Source organism: Elgaria multicarinata, chromosome 10, assembly GCF_023053635.1.
Source record: "Elgaria multicarinata webbii isolate HBS135686 ecotype San Diego chromosome 10, rElgMul1.1.pri, whole genome shotgun sequence".
Classification (NCBI taxonomy): Eukaryota; Metazoa; Chordata; class Lepidosauria; order Squamata; family Anguidae; genus Elgaria; species Elgaria multicarinata.
In genome coordinates, this window is record NC_086180.1 from 55,808,448 (window position 1) to 55,828,412 (window position 19,965).

Genomic DNA, 19,965 nt, shown 5'->3' on the forward strand with positions numbered 1-19,965 from the left:
ATGTTCCTGGCATGGCTGACAATTGTTGACCCACCGTTCTATCTCTTCATTCATACAAGGCCAATACATCAATGCCCGAGCATGTGCTTTAGATCTATTGACCCCTTGGTGTGGTAAGTGCAGCAGTTTTAACATGTTGTCTCTGGTGCCCTGGGGGATGATGATTTTATGTCCCACCAGCAACAAGTCATTTTCAATTCGAATACTGTCTCTGAGAGGCAAATAGGGATAAAGTTCAGGCCTAATCTGTTTACGCCTCCTGGGCCAGCCATTAATATGTAGAGTCTTCAAGCCCTGTAGGCATGTATCTGCTGATGTGTGTTCTTGCAATGATTTGAGCATATGATCACTAAGCGGGTCTGTACTGGACAAACTGTAGATCACTCTATCTTCAATCAGAGGTTCTGTATCTGTGGCGAGAGTACTTGTAGTCGCCCTAGAAAGTGTGTCCGCTATAAACATGTCATTGCCTTTCGTATAGTGGATCTGAATATCATATTTCTGCAGTTGTAATAACATTCTCTGTAATCTTGCTGGGGCCTTCCCCAGTGGCTTGGCAAAAATTGCCTCCAGTGGCTTATGATCTGATTGGACTTTTACTTGGACACCAAAAACATACTGATGGAATTTTGACATTGCAAAGACGATTGCCAAGAGTTCCTTTTCTATTTGTGCGTAATTTTGCTCCGCCTTGGAAAAGGCACGAGAAGCATATGCAATTGGTCTATTTTTCTGGAATAGGCATGCCCCCAAACCATCCTTGGATGCATCAGCTTGGACCCATAGTTGCTTTTTAGGGTCAAAATACTGCAAGACTGGTGCAGTTGTAATGGCTTGTTTTAGTCCATCAAGAGCTGCCTGCTGTTCAGGCCCCCATTGCCACATAATATCATTTCGTAGAAGAGTCCTGAGGGGAGCTGTTAGGCTGGACTCATTAGGTATGTATTGGGCCGGGGGGCGGAGCCTGACGGCCATGAGAAGGTGAGCAAAATTTTTGGAGCACCCGGACAGGAGCCTAATAAAGCATGAATAACTCATAAAATTGGCAAGATATTTAAGTAATGTTTATTCTAAATGCTTGAGGAGATTTCTCTGTCAGCGGAAGCTGAGTTTCTGTGTCGCAGAGGCTTGGAAGAGCTATAAATAACTTAGTTTCGTTTTTGAACTCAGCCGGACTGCGAACAGCGATTTATGGCTACTGGAGAGCAGAGATAGTAATTAAACGCTTTTATCAGCATTTGGAAGATATATAACAGACGTCTATGTTACTGAGCTAAAGGGAGAGTCGAATTTGAGAATTATAAAGGACTGACTTCCGCTCGGTAACAGGTACGCTGGAGATAAATGCCAAAACGGAAAAATAAAGTGAATAATAAAAACACACTTGGGCCAGGGATAAAGTTCATCCTTCTGATAAATCACATGCACGTTTAAGAAAGGTTACGTCTAGTGAGAGTGGAGAGGAGAGTGATCAGGATTTTGATAAACAGACGGGAGAGCTTGCAGACGAGGGAAAAATGGCCGCAAAAGCTGGAAAGAAGCCAGACCCAGCTATGGAAGAGCTTAAAGAATTATTTAAAGCTAATAGTGAGGCAACACTCAATGAGATGAAGCAGATGAAAGAAGAGGTTTCTAAAAAAATGCAGGAGCTGGCTGTTGCAGTAGCTCAAACAGAGAAAGATGTGAAAGAAGTAAAAACAGAAATGAAGCAGCTCTCCAAACAAGTAGATAAGCATGAAAAACAAATATCTGATCACAATCTGATTTTTGATCAATATGAGAAGAGATTGATCTTGGCCCTGTGGGGAAGAAGAAGGACCGAGGGGACAGGAGCAGGCAGAAGTAACATCGGGGCCTGCTCCTGCTGGACTCTTCCCCCCCCACAGGGCAAACTGCCATCTTGGCCCTGTGGGGAAGAAGAAGGACCGAGGGGACAGGAGCAGGCAGAAGTAACATCGGGGCCTGCTCCTGCTGGACTCTCCCCCCCCCCAGGGCAAACTGCCATCTTGGCCCTGTGGGGAAGAAGAAGGACCGAGGGGACAGGAGCAGGCAGAAGTAACATCGGGGCCTGCTCCTGCTGGACTCTTCCCCCCCCACAGGGCAAACTGCCATCTTGGCCCTGTGGGGAAGAAGAAGGACCGAGGGGACAGGAGCAGGCAGAAGTAACATCGGGGCCTGCTCCTGCTGGACTCTCTCTCTCTCTCTTTCTCTCTCCTCCCTCCCTCCCTCCTTGACTTCTTTTCCTTTTGTGTCATGTCTTTATTAGATTGTAAGCCTGAGGGCAGGGACTGTCTTTTTTGCTAAGTGTAAGCCGCTCCGAGAGCCTTTTTTGGCTGAGGAGCGGGGTATAAGTATGATAAATAAATAAATAAATAATAAATTGATCCACCTCAAAGACCAGTCTAGACGGGGGAATTTGAAAATTAGGAATTTCCCCGAGATGCAAGGAGAAAACCTGAGGATGGTGATTGTGAAATGGTTCAAAGAGCTGATCCCAGACTTCCAGATAACAGAGATGGAGATAGATAGAATCCACTGAGTAGCAGGGAGCAGATCCAGAGCAACGCCACGAGATATTTTGGTCAAATTTGCTAATTATTACAAGAAGGAGCAGCTTATGAAGAAATTAAGACCAATAACAACGTTGAAATTTCAGGAATCAACAGTCCAAATTTATAATGATTTGTGTCAGCAGACCATCGCTTGGAGAAAGAGTGTTAAGTTAATTACAGCAAAGCTTAAGCGGGAGGGTGTGGCTTACTCTTGGGGTTACCCTGTGTTTTTGAAGTTTATGCGAGATGGGAAACATCATAGAGTAACATCGTTGGAACAAGGATTGGAATTGCTGAGAAGCCTGGGGATGGATGATGATTCGCTATCCCAGGAGGAAGAAGGAGAAGCAATTTATGCACCCAATGAGAGACAAAAGGGTTTTTATAAACAATTATTTAAGGAAATAGAAGACTTTAAAAAAGGAAGTGTTATTTTAGGTGGAGATTTTAACATGGTGATGGATAATAGGTTGGACAAGTCTAACCCCACCAGACTTGAAATGAGGAATAATATTACAATTTTAAATAAAATAATAAAACAAAAAGATTATATTGATGGATGGCGGTTGGTTAGAGGTGGGGAGCCTGGCTATTCCTACTATTCTCCAGTTCATAAAACTTATTCTAGAATAGATTACATTTTTGTCTCAAAAGATTTGGCAACTAAGGTATGTAAAATGGAATTAGGGGTAATCAAAGTAACAGACCACGCATTAATCAGTTTAGATTTTACAATTAAAAGAGATTATAGAGAAGCGAAAAGGTGGAAGTTGAATACTAGGATTTTAAAATATGACCTGGTTGTGGAGAAAATGCAGAAGGAATTATCAGAAATCTGGGAAATCAATGAAAAGGGAGGAATATCAACATCAATGGTGTGGGATACAATGAAAGCTGTGACTAGAGGGATATGTATTAGAGAAATGTGTACTTTAAAGAGGCAACAAGCTGCAAATCAAAAAAAGTTAGAGGAGGAAATTAAGAAGTTGGAGAAAGAATATTTACAAAGTAGGAATAAACAAATATTAATTCAAGTGCAAGCAAAGAAAAAGAAATTAGAAAATTTAAATTTGGAAGAAGTACAGAAAAACCTAATCTATTTGAGAAGAGAGTTTTTTGAAAACAGTAATAGAAACTCTAGAGTGCTTGTGAGGCTCACACAAAAAGAAAAATCTAAGAATTCAATTGGAATAATAAAAGATCAGAGGGGGAAATTATGTTGTACTATGAAAGAGAAAATAAAAGTATTTCAGGAATTTTATCAAGAGTTGTATAAAAGAAGGGATGTAAATAAGATGAGGATGGAGGAATATATAGATAGAAATATAAAGAGGGGTTTGATAAAGGAGGATAGAGAATTAATTGAAAGGGCTATATCGCAAAGTGAAATAGAGGAAGCTATTGAGAAATTGAAAGGGGGTAAATCTCCCGGTTTAGATGGGTTGGGATCTGAGTATTATAAAACTTTTTAAAAAATGTTGGTACCAAAATTATTGAGATTATATAATGAAATAATAGGAGGTGAGAAGATACCGCCATCTTGGGATCAATCATTAATTATTTTAATCCCAAAAGCAGATAAGGATTTGACAATCCCCGATTCTTACAGACCTATATCTTTAATAAACCAGGATGCGAAAATTTTCTCATCCATCTTGGCAAAGAAGATGAACACTTTCATAGGGAACTATATTGGAGAGGACCAGTGTGGTTTTGTTGCAGGGAGACAAATGCACAATTTAGTTGGAAGAGTTATAAATATGACGCAGGAGGTAAAGAAATCAAAAATAAAAGCGGGAATAATAGCGTTGGATATATTTAAGATGTTTGATTGTGTGAGCTGGCAAGCACTAAAAAGAGTAATATTAAGAATGGGATTTGGAGATAGATTTAAAGGTATAATAGAACAACTATATTCTCAAAGTACAGCTTCAATTGTAATAAATGATGGGATCACAGAAAGGATACATCTGGCCAGAGGAACTAGGCAAGGGTGCCCACTCTCGCCGGTCCTATTTGTACTGGTTATGGAATTGTTGGCAAATGTGATAAGAGAGGATGGGATTATAGAAGGAGTAGGTTTGAAAAAGGAATTAAAATTATAAATGTTTGCAGACGACACGTTGTTAACTGTTAAGGATCCACTAAAGATAATGAGAAGAATTAAACAACATTTGAAAGAGTTTGAAGAAGTTACGGGATTAAGAATAAATTGGGAAAAATCAGAAATGATGACATTTAACTATATAAAAAAAGAAGTGAAGGACTGGGAAGGAAAGGAAGAGAAAATGAGAGTTAAAGAACAAATTAAATATTTGGGAATTAAAATTACTAAAGATTTAGAGGATTTAGAAAAGGAGAATTTATATAAGTTGAAAAAGATATTATAGATAAAATAGAAAAAAGGTTAAATTTGTCATGGTTTGGGAGAATAGCTTTAGTTAAAATGAAAATTTTATCTAAGCTTAATTTTGTATTTAGAATGTTACCAATTAGAATATCAGAGAAAGAGATAAAAAGTTGGCAGAATATGTTAAATAATTATTGTAATGGAGGTAGGAAAGCGAGAATAAATAAAAAGTGGTGGTACTTAGCACAGAAGAAAGGAGGATTGGGAATCCCCAATATAAAGGCATATTATACAGCCAATAGATTAAGACATATAGTAGAAGGCATTATAGGAGTAGGGGATTTAGGTTGGTTGGAGGATGGAGTAAGAAAAGATAAAGAGGGGCAACTGGAAAATATATTTTTTAGAGAAGATAATAAAAAGAGCGGGGAAGAAATAGGAAACCCTTTATTGAGAAAGCATTGGGAAATCTGGCGATTATATAAGAAGGAGTTATTTTCAAATATATCTCCATTAACACCTGTGATAATGTTAAGAAACTTTCCAGGGAATTTAAAAGAGAGACTGAGTAAAATTTTAATAGAGAAAAAAATAATGAGGTTAAAAGATTGGTTAAGAGAGACGAATAGTGGGAGGGAAATAGAAGAGATGTTTAAGGGGGAGAATTTAAGCTGGTTAAATTATCAGCAGTTAGAGCAATGGACAAAAAAATGGGTAAGAGATAATGGGGAGTGTAGTAAAATGATGAAATTTGAAGATTTGATTTTTAGGAAAGAAATTGAGATAGGAGAAATTAAAAGGATAAAAGGTTTAACAAGTGAAATATATAGAATATTGGCTGGAAAGGGAGAGATAGGGGAAATGGGGAAGATGGTATGGGAAACTGATCTGAGAGTGCAGATAGGGCAGCAGAGTTGGGAGGGAATATGGAGACAAAGAGTGTTGAGAAATATGTCTGTGAGAATAAAAGAAAATTATTACAAAATTGTTTGGAGGTGGTATCTGACCCCGGTGAGATTAAATAGAATAAATAAGACGAATTCAGCAAATTGTTGGAGAGGTTGTGGAGGGAAAGGAACGTATTTACATATGTGGTGGGAATGCGAATGTGTGCAAAAATTGTGGAAAATGGTGTTTATTGAGATAAAAAAAATTGTGGGAATAGAGATGGAAGAGACACCTATAGTAGCATTACTATCACTATATGGTAATTTAAAGTGTAATAAAGAGATTAAAGAATTGATAACCAATTTGTTGACAGCAGCAAGGTTAATTATAGCGAGGAACTGGAAGGTGCAGGGAAATTATTATATAGAAGAGTGGTATAAGGAAATATGGGATATAGCTATTAATGATAAATTGACATGTAATATAAGGTTAAGAAAAGGTATAACAAATGTAAACGAATTTGAGGGAATCTGGAAACAGTTCCTAGAATATGTATTCTCTAAGGGGGGTGGAAAATCACCACCGGAAGAAACAATGAGATTTTGGAAGCAAGAGTAGATCCCGAAAGGTGGTGGGGTGCATTTATGATATGTTATGTGATTATGGAAAACTAGTTATGTATAACTTGGAATTATAAGCAATGTATGATTGTTTGTTTATTTTTTCTTATGTGGTAATTGTATTATGTGTTTTTTTAAATAAAAATTATTAAAATTAAAAAAAAAAGGTATGTATTGGGCCAAGTATTGAATGGTGCCCAGAATTCTTTGGAGACCTTTCTTATCTTCAGGGGGAGGTAATCGGATGATTGCTTCCACCTTGCTGTCATCTGGTTGTACACCATCCTTAGAGAAGATGTGGCCCATGTACTTGACAGTATCCACCAATAATTGAAATTTGTCTTTATTAAACTTGACACCCTTTTTCCGCGCTCTGTCAAGTACATGTTTAAGTATCTTATCATGCTCCTCCTTGCTGGATGCTGCAATAATCATGTCATCGGCAATGATGTGGATGCCAGGAATGTCCCCAAAGCACTCATAATTTTTCTGTTGGAAGACTTCACTTGCTGACTTAATGCCGAAGGGCAGTCTATTAAAATGATACCTCCCCCACGGGGTGTTAAACCTACATAGTTCCGATGACTCCTTGTCTAGGGCCACTTGCCAGTAGCCATCCTTCTCATCTAAGATGGTAAACAACTTTTTGCCAGCAAGTTCTCTCTGCACATCCTCAACTGTAGGGATTGAAAAATGTTGTCGCTTCACTGCCTGGGATCAAGGCACAGCCTGAGTGAACCATTCTTTTTTTGTGTTATCCCATGCTGTTGGATTAGTCACCTTTGTAATGACTCCCTTTGACTCTAGGTCTTCCAATGTTGTTTTCAAAGGGGCTATGACTGCATAGGGAATCTTTCTGCATCCATGCACCACAGGTGATACTGTGGGATCCACATGAATATGATGCACACCTGGGAAACGACCCAGGCCTTCAAAAACATCAGAATAGTGTTTGAGGAGATCCTCCATCTTGGTTGGAGAATGTACTGCTAATACGTGCACACGTCTGATCAAGTCAAGGGCTACACAGGCTGACCGACCCAGAAGTGGTGGATCTCCAGTTTCTGTGACATAGAAGGTTAGATTTCGATTCTTAAGACCATTTTTGCAAGGAGCTACAATGGTACCTCTTGGTTTGACCTTTGCTCCACCAAAGGCAATTAGTGTCACATTTGTCATTGCTGTATGCACTTTATCCTGCAAGCACTCTGCAATGTCTTTTGGAATTGTGTTAGCATCAGATCCAGAATCTAACTTGTAAACAACTGGAAGTCCTGCCACAACTACTGTGCTATACCAGGCTTCTAGGCTTCCCATGAGCCTAGCTTGATGGCATGTAGTCATTACTCCCATGAACAAGGCATTTACATCTTTGGTGAGACTGGAAGGCTCAGATTGTGTCCTACACATTTTAGCAAAGTTATTCCTTCCTGCACACCTATTGCAGGTCTCTCCAAAAGCTGGACACTGCCTGGGCCTGTGAACATAACCGCATCTACTGCAGGAATTGCCCCTTGCCGCTGTAGGTTTAACTGTTGCAAAGGTCTGCCTTGGGGCCATTTTACTTTATTGGGAGCTTATGGTCCTTCCGCTTTTATGTTGGATGGCTAAGATGTTTGTTTCTGAGGTCATTGCTGTTGCCTGAGCCCTGATAAGAGCCTTTGCTCTACAGATGGTAATAGCTTGCTCCAGAGTCAACTTAGGGTCTTCTAGAAGCTTTTCTTTAAGCTTGCTGTCTGAGATGCTGAAAACAATTTTGTCTCTAAGCATCAGGTCTGTGGAGCCCCCAAATTCACAATGCTGAGATTTTTCTCTAAGGGCTGTAACAAAACAGTCTATGCCTGCTTCCTCATTATAAGAAAGCTTCTAGAACTGGTACCGTTCAAAAACAGGGTTTCTCCTGGGCTCACAATAATTTTTGAATGCAGCAAGGGCTTCTTCTAGTGTCTGACTTTCAGGATCTGCATAGATATTAGGAATGGTGTTGTAAATTTCTAAAGCCTTTTCTCCTATGCAGTGCAGCATTACAGCAATTTTGTAGTCTTCTGACTCTTTCTCTGCTTTTGTAACTGTAAGGTATACTTGTAGTCTCTGTTCCCATTTCCTCAAATTTTCTCCTAAGTTCGCAATAAAGCTTAGCTCAGAAGGAGGTTTAAAATGCTCCATGTTTTATTCCAATATGGCGGCGGGCACTAAAATCCCTCTTCAAATGGATTTCTGAAGGGGATAGTCCACTTCTGACACTATGTAGTATCCCTCAGGCATAGGGACCATACGGGTGAGCTTACGTGCTCAGCCTGCCACTTGCCCTTAGACTACCAGGCAATAACTTCAGAGTCTTTTCCTTGCTGGATTCCTTTATTACTAAAACCTCCTAGAACAGTGACACTCCAAAACCCTGTAGCAAGGCCCACACCACCAAGTGGCTCAAACAGAGGCCCCGCCCAGGCCTTCGATGAGGACCTGGAGACTAGCAGCTACAGGCCTCTTAAAGGTATATACATCCACATATCACAAAGACTGAGGGGGGTCGGTGGGGGGGGGATGGTGGCTAGGTGAATGTAGGGGGCTGGCTGCTTAAGAGCTTTATTGCACCAGCGCTATACCTTGCAATCACTGCAAATTGCATGCAAAGGACTCAGAAGTTTTCCACCTTAAAATCAGCTTTTATTGTGAAGTACTCTCATGCATCCTGCTTTAATTGTGCTTAATTTGCAAAAAAAATTGCAATTTCCCCCTTAAACTCACATGGTGGTTTGCAAAGGATTGCTGCAAAACAACAATGTCTAAAGCTGGTAGCTCTGTGCTGCAGCAGCAGTAGCAAGACAACTGCAAAAGCAGGTACATGGGTGCTGGTGTGAACTGTATTTAACTTGCAAGCTTGAAAATTGTACAGATTCCAGCCTTTGCAGTGTTAATCTCGAAGTCTTACTGGGGAAGTTTGGGTGTGTGTATGGATAAAACTCTGTAAAAATATTTCTCTTAAGACATTGTCAGGGATGTCTGTCAGGGATGCTTTAGGGTGGATTCCTGCATTGAGCGGGGGAGTTGGACTCAATGGCCTTGTAGGCCCCTTCCAACTCTGCTATTCTATGGTTCTGTGTGTCTAGATATTAATTTTAAACAGTTTTAGGCTATTTGCAGTTCCATCCTTTTCTATTATAAGTAAAATGATTCAGACTTTCTTTTTAAAACAAACAAAAGCAGACATTAGTTTGCAGCAGAAATGTCAGTATTTAGAAGCATAGAATAGCAGAGTTGGAAGGGGCCTACAAGGCCATCGAGTCCAACCCCCTGCTCAATGCAGGAATATAGTGGCAGTTTCTTTCTTTTCCACTGGAGATTGTATTAGAACCTCATCTTTGCTTAGGTGAAGGAAAAGCAATTAAGTTAAAATATTATTATTTATTTATTTAAGAACTTCAATTTTAACTGTGGCAATATTCTTCCTTCAGGAAACATTACTTCATAGACCACCGTGATCCTTCTAGACTCCCTTTGCAGCCTTTTTTATTTTAAAGATTAAAAAAAAGGCTGTTTCTCTAAGGTTTGAGATGGCTTTCTTTAAAATACAGTCTTTCTTTAAAAATAGGACACTTTAGACATGTTTGAGCTCCATAGAGGAACCATACTTGTCCATAGGAATCCATGGCAAAGCGCTCTTTGTGATCTGAGGAACTGAGTAAGGGAACCCTGGAGACAATTTAGACTGACCAAAACCCTATTCCCCCTTCTGAAGAGGTCTGGATTAACACTATTCCCCCTTCTGAAGAGGTCTGGATCACATCTCTAGAAGCTGTCTTATCCGCTTCCTAGAATTTGGGATTGTAAAGATTACCCCCCTGATTAATTTATTTGTTTATTTATTGTGTTTACATACTGCCCCATGGCCAAAGCTCTCTGGGCAGTTTACAAAAGTTAATGAGCTCTTCATTCTGAAACATGTTGGGCATAATAATAATTAAAATAATACATTGAAAATATTTTCTCTTTTTGCATCCTGTTACTGGAAGCATCACTGGGGTAGATGCAGAAATACTCTTAAGTCCATAAGGGTGTAATCTTATGCATGTTGAGAGGGGGTGAGGCCTACAACTGCCAGCATGCCCCAACCCGCAAGACTGGCTGTGGAATGCTGGGAGTTGTAGGATTTTTACTTTTCTGTCTAAAAATGCATAGGATTGCACCATTGGGCCAGGTTCAGATATTATTTAAACCTTATATTCAAGTAATGAGGTAAATGTATTGTAAACCACCCAGAGAGCTTTGTCTATGGGGAGGTATATAAATGTAATAATAAATAATGATTTATTGCTAGTTTTGCAAAAAATATTTCATGCCAACTTTTTATCATGGGATGTCTGGATCACATTGTCAATGGAATAAGTTTCTAGGTGTTCAGCTATACATTGGGGCACTGAATAGCTGCTGAGAATAAGTTTGATACAATTCTGAAAGTTACTGTACCGTTTCCACCCTTATAAATAAACGAACAAAACTGTCATAGCCCCCTGAATCACAGCAATTCATTTTTAATCATAGAATAGTAGAGTTGGAAGGGGCCTATAAGGCCATCGAGTCCAACCCCTGCTCAATGCAGGAATCCACCCTAAAGCATACGTTACAGATGGTTCTCCAGCTGCCTGTTGAAGGCCTCTAGTGTGGGAGAGGCCACAACCTCCCTAAGTAACTGGTTCCATCAGTCTTCTCTTCTCCAGGCTAAACATGCTCTGTTGTTTCAGTCTCTTCATGGAGTTTCGTTTCCAAACCCCTGATCATCCTGGGTGCCCTCCTCTGAACCTCTCCAGCTTGTCTCCATCATTCTTACTATATCAGCTATATTGGAACATTGAGAGAAAATGGCTGCCTCCTCTAGCAAATATTGTCAGTGTCTTTTCGCGGGTGGGTTACTCTAAAGCCTCCGCCTCGAACCCCAGCGTCCTGGCTTCGAAGCCTGGAGCGGGCGGTGAGTGAAGGGAGGTAAGTGAGCGCGCGGCGGGCGAGGGAGTGCAAGCTGCAGAAGCCCTGACCTCTTTTGTATCTGATTACTCTAGTATAGCTCCTGCAGCTTGCACTGTTGTGATGAAAAGGGAATTTCAGCAGGTGTCATTTGTATATATGGAGAACCTGGTGAAATCCTCTCTTCATCACAACAGTGCAAGCTGCAGAAGCCCTGACCTCTTTTGTATCTGATTACTCTAGTATAGCTCTTGGTGCTATATAAATAAATAAATAAATAAATAATAATAATAATTTCACCAGGTGTCATTTGTATATATGGAGAACCTGGTGAAATCTCCTCTTCATCACAACAGTGAAAGCTGCAAGAGCCATACTACAGTGACCGCATTTAAAAGAGGGCAGGGCTCTCGTCATCCTTTACAAAAAGCCATGAAATTCAATGAACAAAAAACCTACGGTTCATAAAACAACGTTAAGGACGTACACTTTTCCACCAAGCACCAAAAAGCGGGGAAATTGGGAGTTAAGGCTCGCCAGCCTTAACGCCACATCCTCCCTAAGGAGGCAGAAAGTACCAGTGAAATTCTCATTCTGCCAAAGCAGATAAACCATGAGGACAGGATGGAGAATAGGATATGCAGAGGTGACTGTGGGGTTGTGGAAAACTGATGACGAACAACTTAAAGCCACCTACTTCTTTTTTTGTTTAGAGCAGCCCTTCCCCAACCTGGTGCCCTCCAAAGGTGTTGGACTGCGACGACGGAGCAGGTAAGAAACCCCAACCCCTCCTACCTGGCCCTGCTGCCAGGTAAGCCCCAACCCACTTACGTGTTCCATCGTAATTTTGGGGCTTCCAAAAATTCCAAAAAGCATCGGGATTTTTGCTCGGAGCTCCCCACACACAAAGTTGAAAGATTTCTCTGATTTCTCTGGCCCGCCATATTGTACCCCAAGTGGGTACACTATTCCGTTTAGGGGCGCAATCCTATGCATGTTTAGACAGACTAGAGTCCTACAATTCCCAGCATGCCCCAGACAACTGTACTGCCTGGGACATGCCGGGAGTTGAAAAATCTTCTCTCTCTCTAAACATGCATCGGGTTGTGTCTTAAGTGTTTTAAAGCACTTAATGGTGCCCCCCCACTCCCAGGACTATCGCTCTGTTGAGTTTGGGATAGAAATCTCTGAATAGAGGAAAGTAAGCCAGCGGTGATGCGCCCAGACCCCGAAATGAAGACATAAGACAACACTGCTTTAGTTGAATAAGGACTACTGTTTTATTTACCACTAGCTGTACCCGGCCATGCGTTGCTGTGGCTCAGTCTGATTAAATGGAAAAGAAAGAAAAGAGAAAGCACACGTTTCTAATATGTTTAATTTCACAATGCTTGTGGGTATACAATATTTTTTGTTGTTCCATTGTCTGTGCAGATATAGAAATTGTCTGGTTGGCCGACTCTAGAACACGCAACATTTAATTGTGCATGTGAGAAGCAATCCGTGTCTAGATGTAAACCGCACAATTCTAAAGATTGGCCCTGAGCTTTGTTGATGGTGATTGCAAACGCCAATCGAATTGGGAATTGCAATCTCCTAAATTGTAATGGCATATCTGACGCTGCTTGCCCCCTCCCCTCCCCTTCCACTCATCCCTTCCCCTCCTGCTCGCCCCTGAAGCCTCCACAGGCACAGAGGAGCCACCCATCCTTATTGAGAGCCGCTCTGCCCTGAGGTAAACTACAGCAGCTGGTAATGGCCATTTTGGGCCATCGTAGTTTACAGCAGTAGATCTACAGCAGGTCAGACTCCCTTGGAGGATGGGTGGCTCATTGGTGTGCCGAGAGGCTTCAGGTAAATCCCGTGGGCAGGCGAGGGGCAGCGGCTGGTCATGGGGCCAAATTGTCTCAAAGTGCTTCAGCTGAGTCAGACCGAGACAGCTCATTTTGGCCCCGAACCGGATTCGCAGCATGGCGGGCTGAATCGGCCCACTTTCACTCAGATATGGGGTTCAGACCCCAGGTAAAGCACACCTTTACGCTTCACCCATCTTACCCATGCCGTACCTATATATGCACCTCCTGATCCAATGGGGCAAGTTTTATTATTGGCTGCCTGCCCAGGAAGGCTGCACAATCCCAGGTCAGTGTAGAGTGGGCAGGAAAAAAAACCCATGAGCTCCTGGCCAATCAGGACTCACTCAGGAAAAAAATTCCTACAAGGCCCCAAACAATTGGCCACCAGCCAGGCTCACACTGTTCTCTGCGGGCAGCGGGCAGGTGCCAGTTATGTGAGAACTAGCACAAGGATGAGGGACTATCTGGCTGGGCCCTTCTTTCTCTCAGCAGGCCGCATGAAGTTTCTGCAACCAACCTGTCATCTCATGGCAACTCGGCCCACTTTGGATCTGGTTCTGAATTTGAAGTGGGCCAGCTATTTGCGGTTTCCCAGGCACCCATGGGTGCCCACAGGCACTCTGGAAAGCTGGGAGCAAGGCCAACCAGGAGTGCAATGGGCTCCCCTCCCCATCTGCTCCCCTCCTCCCTCGTCCTTGCCCACTGACACCGCAGGACTTACTTGAAGCCTCCACATGCACAGGTGAGCCACCTGTCCTCTTAGGGAGCCACTCTGACCTGCTATAGATCTACTGTGCTAATCGACAGCAGCTGGAAATGTCCATTTTTGTCCACTTAGTTTACAACAGTAGATCTACGGCAGGACAGAGCGGCTCACTAGGATGATGGGCATGCACAGAGGCTTCAGGTAAGTCCTGTGGGCAGGCGAGCAGCAGCTGCCCATTAGGCTGAATTGGCCGCTTCAAATTCAGAACCATATCCGAAGTGTAGTGTCAGTTACAGGGGTGAAGAACAAGGATGTGCTTCGCCTTGGGTCTGAACCCAAAATCCAAGTCAAAATTCAAGTCCACCTCACCCTGAATTCGGTATGGGACCCGATTGGGACGCCTTGGCCTGACTCAGCTAATTCAGCCAGATGGCAAATTCGGCCTGATGGCCAGCTGCTGGCCCCTCCCCACCTGCTTGCCACCTCCCTCATCCTTGCCCACTGACACCGCGGGACTTCCCTGAAGCCGCCACATGCAGCCTGTCCTCTTAAAGAGCCACTCTGACCTGCTGTAGATCTACTGTGGTAATCGACAGCAGCTGGAAATGTCCATTTTTGGCCACTTAGTTTACAACAGTAGATCTACGGCAGGACAGAGTGGCTCACTAGGATGTTGGGCGTGCACAGAGGCTTCAGGGAAGTCCCGTTGGCGGGCGAGCAGGGGGGAAGCAGCAGCTGGCCAGCTGGCCCAATCGGGTCCCGTACTGAATTTGGAGTAAGATGGACGTGAATCGGCCCACTTTGACTTGGATTTTGAGTGACCTCACGACAGAGAAGTTAGACGTTAGAATAGAATGAGAGAGTAAAGAATGGTAGTGAAATAGAGAGTTTTCTCCTCTGATGACCTGGAGGCAACTGTAATTTGCCATAGCTGAACAGGATTGCCCAAATTCCATTCTCATGGTTCAAGAAAAATTATTTGTGGTCTGTAACAAAGCTGCCATGGCGAAATGAAACCCGAAAAGAAAAAGAATGGAGCTATGGTTCCTTGAGGATGAAGTCTCAAGGCTTCAAGGCGATACAGGAGTGCTTCAAGACAGGAAGGCGAGTGCCCAGGGCCCTCTCCGCTATGAATGTTGCATTGCACTTGTTCCAAGACCTCAAAGGGAGGAGATACAGCATAACAGAAGTGCCACGGAGAGCCCAAAAGCAAAGGAACTGGGCGCAGGACTTCATGACAAATCTCTGCATTGTCAGAACGGTCCAGGAAATTAAATTGAACACATAGACTAAGAAGACTTCTCAAGCGGGAACTCAGGAAGGAAGGCACACTCCTTACTGAAACCAAAAATGAAGGGATGGAGGAAAACCAAACTTGTGGTTCAGAAGTCCATCAGCAACAGAGAAAGAAGGCAAGGAGCAAGAACCACCAGTTGCGAGCCCAGATATGGAGCCCAAGATAAACAGGGCCAATGGAAAGGGCTGGTAATGCCAGGGTCTCAGGGGCGGCTGGGGCGGTGGTGGAAGAGCCATTGCTACGCAGATCAAGTAAGCCTTCCCTGATGAACGTCAAGGGAAATGAACAGTCCACGTGAGCTGGGATGGGTGGTCTGAGGATCCAAGCCTCCCAAAAGCTTTTAGGCCTCATCTTGACAGAAAAGCTACAATACAAGCATCATTACAAGTACCCCTCCTACTTGGCAAATGGTTTTGCCTGCATGAAGGAACACCGTCAAATGTACAATATTAACCTACCTAACCTTTCTACCCAATTTTTTAATACTCTTACATAGCATTATCAATATCTCAATGAAACATGAAGCAAGTCCTATCTGTCAATGTAACACTTAACTAAACTAACTCTGAACCTCAGCAGCTAACGCATTCAAATATATAACCAAATTAAAGCAGTACTGAAATATTTCAAAAGTGACCATCTCTGGGTTGGATCCAGATTCACACTGGAGCAACTGCGCTGAGGGAAGTGGGTTTCCATGGCCCCTCCTTCCCATGACAGTCCTCCAGGCCCCTGGAAATACTACACAGAGGCACAGAAGCCCCTGCTCAAGGAGGTGATCTGCGATCTGGGGGTGGAGATTTCCCCCCCCCAATTAGGCAGAGGGGCTTTCCATGAGCAGCAGGCAGATCCTAGACCCATCCCTCTGTTGAGGCTCCTCAGCTGTCCTAACAGCTGTTAGATACGGAATGACATCACTGAGGTGATGACATCACTTGGAACCCAGAGCATTGTGGCCTCAGAGGTGTTGTGCATTTCTTCCTCTTAAAGCTATATCCCACATCCCCAAGGGAAGCAGCCTGCCTGCAGGGCAGGGCAGCATACAAACCTGGATTCAAAACCACAGGATGAGACAGTACATCATTTCATCTAGCTTGATGCTGGGCTGGTGGTGGCCTCTAAAAGGGTACGCCAAGGCAGTTTGCTGCCTGTGCCAGAGCAGCAAAAGGTCCCACCTGCCTCTACAAAAGCCACAGTACACAAAACCACTAACATTATTTTTGCAACTGAAGCAGAAAATCCTACAAGGGCCTCTTTCCCCTCCCTGGCAGTAAGAATGCCGAACAAGGCATGGGCCACCTTGGCTGGTCCCAGGCCTGCCATCCTTCCCATCTGGATTCTGGATTTGGGCCTGAAAGGCCAAGGGAAAGTGTGGGTGTAAGTTGTAAGCATGCCCAAATTGTGACACTGCACCGCATCATCACTGATCATGGGGCACATCTGTTAGGGCATCAGCTTCCCATTTCCTGGCTGTTTGGAATTTGAGCCAACGTTAGAGTGACCATGAGCATGTCCAGCCCCCAGGGGGCGTTCCCAACAACATGGCCACTGCCCCCCCAGGGGGGGATGACAAGCCCCAGGGGGCACGCCCCACCTAAACGTAGCCTTGGTCGCATGTCTGATTTTACAGCACACAAATCCTTCACTGGGTGTCAATAGTCTCCCCTTTCATAACATTTAACTCTCTTTCCCCATAACCTTTCTCATATCCATACTTACAGATTCAACAAACTGCTACTACTGAACAAATGAAGCAGCTGACAAATGCAAAAAAAAATCTAGTACAACAAACTAGCAAACTAGCATTCAGAAAGAGCATAAAATAACCTGCAAAAGTTAGCCATGGTACAAAATGGACTAAAGGCTTGTTGCAGTCACTTCTCACTAGCACTTCTTAGCTTGATTCAACTCTGGTTTATCAATGAGAAACTAATCTAAAAATGTGTCATTATACCTCTGGAACATTAGCCGTGTAAACAAGAACATGGTCAGTAGCAAGCTTACTCCCATGTAAATGAATATAGGATTGCAGCCTTTTCATATCTGTTCACCTTACTCTAGCAAGTGCAAGCCACTCCTGTCAAGAAGAACTATGCTCTAACTAGAATCTGGCCTCTTGGATCATGCAACCAGCAGGTGCTCTCCAGAAAGATGCTTTCAGAGCCTAGGAGATCCTGACATACTCAGACAAGTCAAGACAAGCCACGCTATGCACTCACCTATTATCTTGCTGGGACAGAACAATTCTGGACAAGACAATACTTTGCAGTTGACCAGACATAACAGTCATAAGCAAAAAAGAAAAGCACAACTACCTCACTGACATAGCAATACCTAGTGACAAAAACGGTGCATTAAAGGAAGAGGAAAAAAGAGAAAAATATACATCACTGGCTTGGGAAGTTAAAGAACTATGACAACAGGGAAAAAGTTACAATTATTCTGTTAGTTAAGGTGATAATATAGAATGGAGAACAGGGCTCCTGTACATTTAGCAGTTGTATTGAAAAGGGAATTTCAGCAGGTGTCAATTGTATGCATGCATCACCTTTTGACTTAGGTGCGAGCTGACTTGGATCTGAGGAACACTTACAAGTGGGCTACTGAAGGCCAGTTGTCTCGTGCCCACAGTACTGGTGTTGCAAAACACGCGGCTCAGAGACTTGCTCGACAGAAACACACTCGATTTACAGCTGAAAAAATGCAATCTGTTGAGAGGCAGCAAAGAGCAATGGGAAGGATTTCTCGGTGTGTCATCCTCGTCCCCATCCAGATACAGAGAGAGAGAGAGAGAGGGAGGGAACATGTGTCTGATGTGTGTGACTGGGTTGACATAAGCCAGGACCTGTGGAACTCTAGGGCAGCCACAGGGCTCTCTTTCCAGCTCTTCTAGAATGTTCAAGCAAAGAGAATCAAACGCATGTCATAAGAAAGGAGACTGTAGCACAGTGTTCCGAGTGACCAGCTTTGGTGACAGCCTCATGCCCTTAAGGGTTGAGAGTTACTAGTCACTGCTTTGCTGCTGCTTCTCCTTCTACATCTCCTCAGAGTCCCCTCTCTAGTTATCTTTCTTTCTTCACCAGACCCCCACACTTCTCCCCTGCCTCCCATAGGACTCCCCCCTCTCTGCTCCTGCTTCTTTCACTCTCCTACCTCAACTGGCATCCATACCCCAGGCATAATACTGAGTGGATCTCAAACAAGGAATACCTGAGTGGATCCCAAACAGGTAAAATGCTGCTTTTAAAATAAATAAATAAATAGTAGGATGACCTTTTCTTACAGAAGTTAACAGGACTGGGTGTCTGGAGAAGTAACATTTGATCTTGGCATCTAAGTATCGGGAAAACTTCCAACCTTTTGTGGGGCTCGTAGGACTGCTTCACATGTATGTGGGAAGCCTTGTTTGCCCCAGCTGTCACCCCCAGAGGTCTCATCGTCAAAGAACAACCTTCACATTGCCTATTTGGGCTGAGTATTGTCCCTTTTGGGGTGGAGTGAAGGTGGAGGAAGGTAGACAAGGCTGCATTTTGGGCTTAGCTTAAGGCTGTTTGGGGACTCTAGTTAGAAATTGTATTGTGCGAGAGGGTTTTTAGCAGAAAACTTTTATTCCATTTATCAAGTGGGTGAAAAATAAGTAGTTGTCACATTCAAATGTGGCTGTCACTTACAGTGCCCCAGATCATTTAACAGTTTTATTTCTGGCAGAAATTCAACAGGTGCAGCTTGCCCTCATTGCATCTCCTTATGCAGCACTTGATTTTCTATCTGTTGCTGAGCTGTTTAAATTGAAGGGGCCCTTAGAGGAGGGGTCATAGCTCCATGGTAGAATATCAGCTTTGCATGCTGAAGGTCCCAGGTTCGAGCCCTGGCATCTCCAGGTGGGGCAGGAAAAAATCCTGTCTGAACTCCTGGAGAGTTGCTGCCAGTCAGTGTTGACAATACTGGGCTGGATGAACCTTTGGTCTCACTCTGTATAGGCAGCTTCTTATGTTTTTAAGCACACAGAGCTGCCATTAGGAGAAAGGTGGAAACTGTATGCACTTATTAACAGTGACACTTGTCATGTGGAGCCAATCCATCCTGAGCAGGAGGATTGCTAGCTGCCTTTCTTGTTCCTCTTTGCGCACTGAGGAGCAGCGCTGTAGACCACAGTGTTCTTTAATACAGGGTGGGGGCACATATGGGACAGATAGATTGAGAAAATCAGAGCAAAAAGTTCCAGTGCAGATTTGTTTTGAGGGTGTCACACTTCCCCGTGGAAAGTAATTTTCCTTTTTAAGTGGTGCCCCACTGTTGCCCTGTCATATGATGCCACTGATTTAGGATGAGTGCTTCCAGACGAGGCTTTTATTGTGCAGTTGTCCTGCCTCATTCACAGGATTTTATGGGGTGTCCAGGCAAAGTCCTCCACTACTAACCCTTCCATTTTTTCCATCGCTTTCACCATTTTTCTTACCATAGAATCTCTGGAAAATCTTAATGATTTTAGGATAATGGCAAGTGTTCCTGGGCAAGGCCTTTGAGCGGGTGGTTGCCAAGCAGCTGCAAGCAGTCTTGGAGGAAAATGGATCCATCTCCGGGCTTCAGGTGGGTAAACAGCCTTGGTCGCCCTGTATGATGATCTATGTCAGGAGAGAGACAGGGGACGTGTGAGCCTGTTGATTCTCCTTGATCTCTCTGCAGCTTTTGATACGCTTCTGGGACGATTTGCTGAGTTGAGTGGGAGGCACAGCA

The 19,965-nt window shown here is 43.3% G+C and overlaps 1 protein-coding gene across 1 annotated transcript in view; it reads left to right on the top strand.

Annotated features, from left to right (window-relative positions):
• Nucleotides 1-973: 973 nt before the first annotated feature.
• LOC134404413 (phospholipid-transporting ATPase VD-like) overlaps nucleotides 974-19,965 on the top strand; it is a 54,068-nt gene continuing 35,076 nt past the window's right edge. Inside the window, exons 1-3 of the mRNA XM_063135099.1 lie at nucleotides 974-981; nucleotides 1,436-1,724; nucleotides 17,789-17,976. Coding sequence (XP_062991169.1) covers nucleotides 974-981; nucleotides 1,436-1,724; nucleotides 17,789-17,976 — 485 coding nt within the window. The remainder of the gene's footprint in view (nucleotides 982-1,435; nucleotides 1,725-17,788; nucleotides 17,977-19,965) is intronic.